General features: G+C 39.3%; 1 protein-coding gene across 1 annotated transcript in view; it reads right to left on the bottom strand.

Moving 5' to 3' along the window:
* Positions 1-257: 257 nt before the first annotated feature.
* The window catches only part of LOC140598715 (rho GTPase-activating protein 20-like), a 32,058-nt gene continuing 20,994 nt past the window's right edge, over positions 258-11,321 (bottom strand). Inside the window, exons 9-15 of the mRNA XM_072757241.1 lie at positions 11,022-11,194; positions 9,548-9,709; positions 7,666-7,775; positions 6,960-7,149; positions 5,635-5,746; positions 3,596-3,771; positions 258-2,267 (exon numbers count right to left, since the gene is read on the bottom strand). Coding sequence (XP_072613342.1) covers positions 2,070-2,267; positions 3,596-3,771; positions 5,635-5,746; positions 6,960-7,149; positions 7,666-7,775; positions 9,548-9,709; positions 11,022-11,194 — 1,121 coding nt within the window. The 3' untranslated portion in view covers positions 258-2,069. The remainder of the gene's footprint in view (positions 2,268-3,595; positions 3,772-5,634; positions 5,747-6,959; positions 7,150-7,665; positions 7,776-9,547; positions 9,710-11,021; positions 11,195-11,321) is intronic.

Here is an 11,321-nt window from a genome sequence, read left to right as displayed (position 1 = left end):
ATGTTGGCAAATTGAACACAAATAAATAACAATTAAATATATTATTAAAAAAAGAAACCATTTGGCATTGAATGTTATTTTAGTGGTCAAAGTGGCAAGAAGGAAGCCAATATTTTCCTAATAGTATATTGGCTGTATTTCTGAGCCATGACCAGAGTAGAGTAATTATTGCATCATTACCTCCGGGCTGCATTTATTTTTTCCTTCTCAGTGACTTCGTCAAGAACACAAAGCCATTTTTCGTAGAGGTCCGATGAAAGTAAACTTCCTTTGATATTTTCAAGAAAATCCTTATGTGGATAAAAAAAAACACACACACACAAATATACACAGAAACACACACACACACATATGTATATTTAATACAAAATATATATTGGAAATATCACAGAGAAAACACTTAGCTGAAAACTTCAGTTGATTCCTACTTCCTTCATAGATACCCAAACTGTGACCCACATGGGGCTAAGCTCTGACTCTCCATTGACTTGCACGTGCAAAAGCAGGTGTGTGGCTTTTCTCTGACAAAAATGAAAGCATCAAAGCAGAGCATAGCCTTCAGTGGAAAGGAAGACAAAGCTCCCTTCTATCATAGGGCACTTGCTCTTTTGTGTGCTTTTCTGCAAACTACTACAAAAGCTACTCTCATAATTGCATCATTCTTCCTTTCCTGAACTATACAAAAGTAGAGAATCTAATGGCAAACTCATGATGTATTCATTTCTAGTGTAGGATGTATTCATTTCTAGTGTAGGTCAATTCTCCAGATAGTTTGACATGATACTATTCAGACCAAGGTTGCAGAGTCTGTTCCTCCACAAAGATTAGTCAACTTTAAGTAGGGAAAGCTTCAGAAATGTCTAAGAACTCTATGCACACGTGGTCACCATCTTCCTAGCCTGTGCCTATAACACGGGAATAGAAAAGACCCTACTAAGTCTTGCTAGAAACATCAATTCCATGTGTGCACCTTCAAGAGGGCAACACTTACCATGGTATTCAAGTACCTAATGGATGATCATTCTTTTCCTTGTGTCTTGATGCCTATATATATATTTGCTGTGTGTTTTACTCTAGCCCAGTGTAGTAGTGGTCAGAGACTATTGGTATCTTTTGTGTAGTTAAACAGTAATGGGGGACAAGGAAAGACCAAATGTGGCAAGGAAGGACCACATATGACCTTGATTCTAAGAGTGTCATCATTACTGCCTTCACATAGTTTTGTTCAGAGCTGTTAGCAAGTGCCAAGCTAGATGGATTAAATTCTTTGTTCTAGTTCTCACTTCTTTCTCCATTCCCATTTTAGCAATAGAATGGGATATCTGTGATGTAGCTGTATAATTTCCAAATTAATCTAGTTCTTGAGTCCTTCTACTGAATTTTCAGAATACAAAAGTACTTTTGTCTCTTGCACCTACTCCAAAAGTTAGATTTATCAAAACAGGCATGTATCTAGAGCTGGTTACCATGTCGTTATAACCTTGGATGGTGGGATAGACATCTCAAACATTAACTAAAGGATGCCTAGGATGTGGTGAAAGGAGACACAAATAGCGAAATCCTTCCTCCATGACTTATAATGTAAAAGGCACTAAGAAACAGGAGACAATGCGACAATGATGGTTAAGAATGATTGGTTGCCTCACTGAGCCTTTTTTAGATTCCTCATAAAATAAACATTTGCTTACTATTGTGAACTTCCATACCTATCTTCAAATGTTTAATATGATTTTTCTTTTGGAAACTGCCTTCATTAGGAGTGTGGTGAAGAAGCCATCAAAAGCAGGATGTTTGCTTTGGTAAACATTATGTATGTATCAGTGTATATTTTGAAATTTCTTATTATTACTAGTAATCATATTAGTATTAGTATTTTGCATGGAGTCTTCAGGGGCGTGGTGTGTGGTGAAAACAGAAAGTATTTCTAATGTATTGGGCTTTTAACTCCTACAGTAGATTCCTTAAATTTTGAATTCCTGAAGTGTTTTCCGAATTGAGAAGTTCTCAATCAGTTCTGCCCATGTCGCTCCTTGGGCAATCATAATGAAAGACACCAATCACAGCTTGACTTACTCATGTGCGGATAAAGTTAGAACTTTCCCCACCTTTAAAACAAATGCTACCACAAGAACAGATTTGCTGTAATGCCTCACTCTGTCTCCAGAATTTAGTTTCTTCCTTAGGATTCTGCATGCCTTTATACTACCTGGTTTTCTGAATATGCCTTCCGTGAGTGGTCCTTTCTCATTGATAAAGGACAGCATATCCTGAGAGAAAAAAAGAAGAGTATATGGCATTTCATATCCCAAGCCCAGAGTAAAAGCTTGCTACCTTTTTGAAAGAGCTAGGCGATGTGATGGTATACGGTGTTAGAGCTGGAAGGACTAAAGTCAATTTAGATTCTTTAATCAATGTCTCCCTATAGTTTCTACCCAACATCCACCTGACAGTCATACGCTGAAACATTGTAATCACTTATTTTAATCAGATTTTTTTCTCATTGAATTTACCCTTTTAAATCGAACTCCCGTGTTTCAAGGCCTTGTGGAATCCTCGCCTGATTCCTTGTGGAATCAGTCTTGATTCCTTATTCCCTTACATAGATGCACTTCCCCAAGTATGGAAATCTTTTTGCCATACTCATTTCCCATTTGTTGATTCTTCTTTAAGTGATGGTATCCTCCATTGCAACTATCTCTATTTCCCTTCTTCCTTAAAAAAAAAAAAAGCTCAAATGCTCTCTTCTTATTAACTGATTACATTTCCTTCATGAGTCTTTCACTGTCCTTTGCTCTATGTTCATGTCCTCTCCCTGCAGTGTAGAAAGATAATAAGGGCTGGAGTCTGATAGACCAAGGGATCGGAAACCTATTATGCTTCTGATCATTTGTGTGACCTGGGGCAAATGTGAACTGTACTGAAAGCTTTCAAATTCATTTTTAAAGTGGGAGGATGATACTTCTAGCTACCCCCTAAAATGGATGTGATGCAAGGACTGGGGAAGCAGCAAGCATGGAACTAACGTGGTCAATTTCTTCACACCTTGGATAACATTCCCAAATCTAGTGCAGGGTTGCAGAGGTCCTGGGTACTCAGGAAATTTCCACAATGACAATTCAGTACACCGATTTGAGATAACAAGGGCAAACTCTGTGGCTGTCATTTAACATCCTCTTTTAGAATTAGCAGATTCTTATATGCCTCAGGATGAGTCTTTATGCTTAGGTAAGATGTTTTCAGTTGTTAGATTAAGTAGACTCCGTTGAAGGAGACCTGAGACTACTGTGAGTTCAGGAAGACAACAGCAGAATGTGAAGATGATTCATGCACACAGAGTCCATTTTGACTGATCTGAACAGGCCTACATGGGTCTCGGTGGAAACAAGTGGAAGGGACAAAACGTTGTTCTGCTGTATTGGCCAAATGACTCTGCAGTAGGTAAATCAAATGACACTAGCAAAGCTTCTCAGCCAAAGCGAGGGAATGTCTAATGATTTATCCATTTGAGGGTTGGTTTGCATGAGAACACTTGGCCCCTCCGCGGTCCTTCTCCTCAGGAAGGTAAAAAAAAAAAAACGACCAAACTGAGACCTACCAGTATGGGTAAGGGCAAGATGTCCTTATCAAAGATATCCGTAAGGGAAACTCCAAAGAGCTCTCCTGGTTTTTCAGACAGCACAGCTGTGCACTGGTTGTTCTGGGACGGTCCAATGCGCTGGCAAAAGGCCGAGTCTCTGAAAGCAGTGCTTTTCATGGTCTTCTGGTCTGAATCTAAGGAAGAAGGGAGATTAGTGTGTTTTAATTCACTTAGCCTTATTTTCACCATTGCCATTATACAGCATGTTCATTGTAGGGGCTAGAAGAGGGAAACTGAGTCATTTATTGTGTAAAACTCTCCATGTTCTAATGTGGCTAAGAGGGTCCTCATGGCATTGATGAGTTCTTGCTCCTATCGTTCAGACTGATGGTTCAACCTTGGGACTTGATCAGATTGAAGGTCAGAATTTCCTGCCATCAGTTACTGTCTTTGCAATGCAACAGGAGACACTGAACCTGTAGACGTTTGTCTTCTACTGGAGTGATCAGTGGGTTCAGCTGTCAGATATGATTTTAAAACCCAGAAGGATTTGTATGCAAATCAGGCTGAGATTAGTAATCCTCTGGTTTCAAATCCAGTCTGAGACCAGAACTGCTCAGATGAGTCTCCACTGAAGTGTTATGTGAATCGTAACCAAAGAAATGGTTGTCTAACCTACTGAGCAATGGAATGATTTTTATTATCCATATAAAAGTATACAACACAACACAGTACAATACAATTCAAAAAGTAGGTCATAGGATATGGTAGGCAGTGAAAAGGGGAGATAATTTGTGGAAGATTCCTCAATATGAATATATGGGACCAAGGAAAAAACTTTAAATGGAAATAGCTGGGTCTTGGAAGGGGTTCATTTCTCATTCATTGGAAAAAACAGAAAAAGAAGTGTCAAGGGTCATTATGGAGATTCCAGTCTTCAGTGCCTTACTAAACTGTAGACATGTAGGTGGATGGACCACATGGGGACTTGGTAGCATTCTGCAGTTGTGCTCTTCTGGAAATCACTATCACTCTCACTGGCTTGGATTCAACAGTTTGATTTTCTGTCACTGACGACATGAAAAACAAACACTTGTCTTGCACCAGCATATTCTCAGACATGGTACTAGACTCATCTTAATTCCTGATGACATGGATTATCCAAAAGCTTCCCTCAACTCAATGAGGTATATGTCGTAAAACGAAGACATGTCAAAAGTATGGAGGGATTGATGATATGTGTCTCCAGGTTTTGAATCTAAACTCCAATTTACAAAAAATGGGGTGTTGCCAGTGAGCTGTGATTTGCTAGGCTCCAATAATACTCACACTAGGCTCAGGGGAACTTCTCCTAGTTCTATTAATTGTGTTTTAGAAACGTTTTTACATCCTTTATGTTATTGAATCTTGACAACACTTCTAAGATTTAGGCATTATTTTTATCCACATTTTAGGCATGAATAAAGTGATACCGAGCTAGAGTAATTGGTCAAAGGTCATGTAGATGATCAACGGGGGGCACTGGAGTTTGTACTCTGGAGAAGTTGTTTGACATCAAGTCAAGTCCTTTTCTCTCAATGATGCTGGTTATTTTCAACTCATTTTAAAGAGCACTGGAATCCTGTGGTGCCTCAAGAGCCATTGATCAAAAAGAGAATGGAGCAGGAATTAAAGCCCCGTGCTATGGTTTCAACCAGAGCAGATTTATATATTATAAGTAGAAATAAATAATTATGCATTATATGCTTACCCACATACAAAATATAATATAGATGCGGGATCCATTTAAAATTGTGTTTAAAAATATCCCCAAACACTGTATCATACCATGCTATCTCCTAATACTGCCAAAACGTCTTGAAGTTTCTAAGCTTTCGTGGGTCTCCAACAGTGTGAAACCTCCCTTGACCTGCTAGCCAGCCTTCAGAAGTAGGAGCAGCTGGGAATCATTGCCCTGGGCATGCTCTGGGCTCCAGAGCAGGGCTAAGTATCTGCCATGACCCCTGGCAACCTTGCTGCCTGTGTCTCCCTAAAGCCTATTAAATTATCCACAGTACCTGCAGCCTTCCCATTGTTATGACAACTCTTTGAATTCTCTCCCAAGAGAGAAGTGATGTCTTCGCCAAATATCTTCAGGCAATTTTCGATCAAAAACTGTATGAGAGAAGCCTGTAATGCAAAAAGAACACAGTGGGGTGCTCTTTTTCATATGGAAGAGTTATAGGTCACATTTTGTTTATAAACCTTGGATCTAACCAAAACTGTGAAAGACTTCTATGAAAAATTCAGAGTTGATAAAAATATATAGAAACCCAAGTTCTCTAATAAATAACATAGAGTGATGCTTTCCATTGTACTTTGAGTACAGATTTTAAAATACTACTAGACAGAGGGCTAAACTCCTACTTTGTGGCCTAATTTAATACCTAACATTGTGATACCAAAGGTTACATCTTTAAAACTAGGATAGTTTTCAAAGTAACCCACTTTCTAAAAGTTTACTTATTTTCTAAAATTTTGCTTCCAGAAAATATTGGGTTGTAACTTAGGAAAATAACTGATTTAGATGTATAAAGCAGTGACAAAATCCTATGATATCCATTTCTTAAATATGGACAAATATTTTTTGGAAAGTGGATATTCCTGTGGATTTTTTTTGAAGTTTTCTTTTGTTTTGTTTTTGAGTAAAAACTCACAGGGCTGGGGAGAAAACATGTTTGTCTAGCCGCAGTCCCTTCTCATGTCTTACTTTGAATAATGCTGGCTCTTGGCATGAGCTTGGGGAAGCTGTCATCTTATTAGGTATGTGTGGCTTCATCAGGATGTTTTGGAATATCTCACTAGTTTCTGTCTGATGTAGCGGAGGCAAAAGAGTAGTCAAGTGTTTTTCTAAATGAGCCACAACTTGCAGAGCAAAGCTATGTGTTTGGAGCCATGGGTGCTCTTAGTGCCCAAGCCACCTAGGATGTGCCAGTAACGACCACAGGAACTGGCGGTTGTTACCATTGTGTCATGAGGAAACCATGTCTTTGCGCAAGGTTACAAGCTCTCCCTCAAGGATCAGGCTGAGATTTGAACCTTGGCTTGTCAAACTCCGGAGCCCAGGTCTTTTCTACCATATTACATCACTCCTCTCTCTTTTGTTTAGTCAGTCTAGTATTGAATCTCCTGGATGGGAAATAAGTGACTCAACTGCTCTGCGTTTCCCACTTTAAGACCCCTTCCCATATTCCACCAGAGAAGGATAACAAACCTGCCATTCCAAGAAAGCCTAGGAAGATGTGCACTTTTCAGAACTGATCCATCCAATTTACTACTACACATTTCAGATTCAAAGCCTGGATTATAAACCCGAGGGGACACATATGAGAGCTCTCCCTACCTTTTTTTTGAAGTTCTCTTCCAATTCCAACCTGCAGGAATTAGGTGGACAAAGAAGACTTGGGGCTATACACACTGATAATTCATAAGCTGTCATCTGATTGGATGAGGATTGTTGCTCAATGTTGTAGAGCACTCCGAAAAGGTATCGCAAGAGAACAACGTTCACTTTTGGCAGCTGGGCTAGAAGCCTGAAGTCAGAAAGATGCACTTTTGAATAAGGCAAGTCACTGCACTTAGCAGCTGGAAGTATAGAGATGGAGAGCAGAGAACATCTTTCTAGATCTAGTATACAGCCTGCTGTAGCAGAGTTCCAGGCATGAACGTATACAAAAATGTTTTACCGAATTCAATTTCTGAGCTAACCCACTCCGTTTAAATGTTTGACAAACTTTAGGTTATGCCACTGGCTGTTGATGCACTGGCATCTCTTTGGCCACTGACTTTTGTCTACCAGTTTCATATATTCAGAAGTTATACAATGACTAATGAGTCAATGTTAATAAGGTCAGGAGAAGTACAATAATAGCCGTAAGGCATGTCTCTATTCTGAAACTGCCCTCCATGGGTGACAAGAATTGAAACTATGTGGCATTGAATGTTATTTTAGTGGTCAAAGTGGCAAGAAGTAAACCAATATATTCCTAATAGTATATTGGCTGTATTTCTGAGCCATGACCAGAGTAGAGTAATTATTGCATCATTACCTCTGGGCTGCATTTATTTTTTTCTTCTCTGTCACTTCGTCAAGAACACGAAGCCATTTTTCATAGAGGTCCGATGAAAGTAAACTGCCTTCAATATTTTCAAGAAAATCCTTATGTGGATAAAAGAAAAATACACACAGACACACTCACATATACAAAATATATATTGGAAATATTACAGAGAAAACACTTAGTTGCAAACTTCAGTTCAGTCTTACTTCCGTCATAGATACCCAAACTGTGACCCACATGGAACTCTGCTCTGATTCTCCATTGACTTGTACGTGCAAAACCAGGTGTGTGGATTTTCTCCAACAAACATGAAAGCATCAAAGCAGAGCCTAGGCTTCAGTGTAAATGAGGACAAAGCTCCCTTGTATCATATAGCACTTACTCTTTTGTGTGCTTTTCTGCAAACTACTACATAAGCTACTCTCATAATTGTATCATTCTTCCTTTCCTGAACTATACAAAAGTAGAGAGTCTAATGGCAAACTCGTGATGGTCCTGAGGATGTATTCATTTCTAGTGTAGGCCAATTCTCCAGATAGTTTGGCATGATACTATTCAGGCCAAGGTTGCAGAGTCTGATTCTCCACAAAGATTAGTCAACTTTAAGTAGGGAAAGCTTCAGGAATGTCTAAGAACTCTATGCACACGTGGTCACCATCTTCCTAGTCTGTGCCTATAACACAGGAATAGAAAAGACCCTATTAAACCTTGCTAGAAACATCAATTCCATGTGTGCACCTTCAGGAGGGCAACACTTATCATGCTATTCGAGTACCTAATGTATCATCATTCTTTCCCCTGTCTCTTGATGCCTATATATATATTTAGTGGTGTGTTTTACTGGACCTCAGTGTAGTAGTGGTCAGGGACTATTGGTATCTTTCATATAGTTGAACAGAAATGAGGGACAAGAAAAGACCAAATGTGACAAGGAAGGACCACATATGACCTTGATTGTAAGAGTGTCATCATTACTGCCTTAACTTAGTTTTGTTGAGAGCTGATAGCAAGTGCCAAGGTAGATGGATTAAATTCTCTATTCTAGTTCTCACTTCTTTCTCCATTCCCATTTTAGCAATAGAATGGGATATCTGTGATGTAGCTGTATAATTTCCAAATTAATATAGTTCTTGAGTTGATCTATTGAATTTTCAGAATTCCAATCTACTTTTGTCTGTTGCACCTACTCCAAAAGTTAGGTTTATCAAAACTGGCATGTAGCAAGAGCTGGCTAACATGTCGTTATAACCTTGGATGGTGGGCTAGACATCACAAATATTAACTAAAGGATGCCTAGGATGTGGTGAAAGGAGACACAAATGGCAAAATCATTCCTCCATGACTTATAAAGTAAAAGGCATCAAGAAACAGGAGACAATGCGACAATGATGGTTAAGAATGATTTGGTCACCTCACTGAGCCTTTTTGGATTCCTCATAAAGTAAACATTTGCTTACTATTGTGAAATTCCCTACCTATTCTCAAATTTTTCGTATGATTTTTCTTTTGGAAACTGCCTTCATTAGGATCGTGGTGAGGATGTCATCCAAAGCAGGATGTTTGCTTTGGTCAATATTATGTATGTGTGAGTGTATATTTTGAAATTTCTTAGTATTAATAGTATCATATTAGTATTAGTATTTTGCATGGAGTCCTCAGGTAGGCTGTTTGTGGTGAAAACAGAAAGTATTTCTAATGTATGGGGCTTTTAACTCCTACAGTAGCTTCCTTAAATTTGATTTCATGAAGTGTTTTCCAGTTTGACAAGTTCTTAATCAGTTATGCCTATGTTGGTTCCTGGGCAATCATAATGAAAGACACCATCACAGCTTCAGTTACCCATGTGTGGTAAAGCTAGACCTTTCCCCACCTTTAAAACACATGCTACCACATGAACAGATTTGCTGTAACAGTTAACTCTGTCCCCAGAATTTAGTTTCTCTTTTAGGATTCTGCAGGATTTTATACAGGCTGATTTTCTGAAGATGCCTTCCAGGAGTGGTCCTTTCCGATTGATCACGGAAAGCATATCCTGTAGGAAAAAAAGAAGAGCATATACATTTTGTATCCCAAGCCCAGAGCAGAAGCTTGTTTCCTTTTAGAAAGAGCTAGGCTATTGGATGGTGTACGGTTTTAGAGCTGGAAGGACTAAAGTCAATTTAGATTCTTTAGTCAATGTCTCTCTATAGTTTCTACCCAAAAATCCACCGTACAGTCATACACTGAAACATTGTAATCACTTATTTTAATCAGCTTTTTCATTGAATTTGCCCTTTTAAATCAAACTTCTGTGTTTCAAGGCCTTTGTGGAATCCTCGCCTGTCTCCTACTTTACCAGTCTTGGCTCCTTATTCTCTTACATAGATGCTCTTCCCCCAGTATGGAAATCTTTTTGCCATACTCATTTCCCATTTGTTGATTCCTCTTTAAGTGATTGTATCCTCCATTCCAACTGTCTCTATTTCCCTTCTTCCTTAAAAAAAAAAAGCTCAAAAGCTCTCTTCTTATTATCTGATTACATTTCCTTCATGAGTCTTTCACTGTCCTTTGCTCTATCTTCATGTCCCCTCCCTGCAGTGTAGAAAGATAATAAGGGCTGGAGTCCAATAGACCAAGGGATCGGAAACCTATTATGCTTCTGATCATTTGTGTGACCTGGGGCAAATGTGAACTATACTGAAAGCTAATTCATTTGTAAAGTATGGAGGATAATACTTCTAGCTACCCCCTAAAATTGATGTGATGCAAGGACGGGGTAGTAGCAAGCATGGAACTAACGTGGTTAATTTCTTCACACCTAGGATAACATTCCCAAATCTAGTGTAGGGTTGCAGAGGTCCTGGGTACTCAGGAAATTTCCACACTGACAATTCAGTACACCGATTTGAGATAACAAGGGCAAACTCTGTGGCTGTCATTTAACATCCTCTTTTAGAATTAGCAGATTCTTATATGCCTCAGGATGAGTCTTTATGCTTAGGTAAGATGTTTTCAGTTGTTAGATTAAGTAGACTCCGTTGAAGGAGACCTGAGACTACTGTGAGTTCAGGAAGACAACAGCAGAATGTGAAGATGATTCATGCACACAGAGTCCATTTTGACTGATCTGAACAGGCCTACATGGGTCTCGGTGGAAACAAGTGGAATGGGCAAAACGTTGTTCTGCTGTATTGGCCAAATGACTCTTCAGTAGGTAAATCAAATGACACTAGCAAAGCTTCTCAGCCAAAGCCAGGGACTGTCTAATGATTTCTCCATTTGAGGGTAGGTTTGCATGAGAACACTTTGCCTCTCCAAGGTCCCTCTCCTCAGGAAGGTAAAAAAAAGACCAAACTGAGACCTACCAGTATTGGGAAGGGCAAGTTGTCCTTATCACATATATTTGTGAGTGAAACCCCAAAGAGCTGTTGTGGTATTGCCGATGGTGCAACTCTGCACTGGTTTTTCTGGCAAGTGCCAGAGCGCCGCCAAAAGGCCCAGTCTCTGAAAGCAGTGCTTTTCATGGTCTGGCCTGAATCTAAGGAAGAAGGGAGATTAGTGTATTTTAATTCACTTAGCATTATTTTCACCATTGCCATTTTGCAGCGTGTTCGTTGTAGTGGCTAGAAGAGTGAAACTGAGTCATTTGTTGTGTAGAACTCTCC

Source organism: Vulpes vulpes, chromosome 4, assembly GCF_048418805.1.
Source record: "Vulpes vulpes isolate BD-2025 chromosome 4, VulVul3, whole genome shotgun sequence".
In the NCBI taxonomy this organism is placed as follows: domain Eukaryota; kingdom Metazoa; phylum Chordata; class Mammalia; order Carnivora; family Canidae; genus Vulpes; species Vulpes vulpes.
Note: the sequence above shows the minus strand (reverse complement) of the source record. Positions and strands in the feature narration are given on the sequence as shown.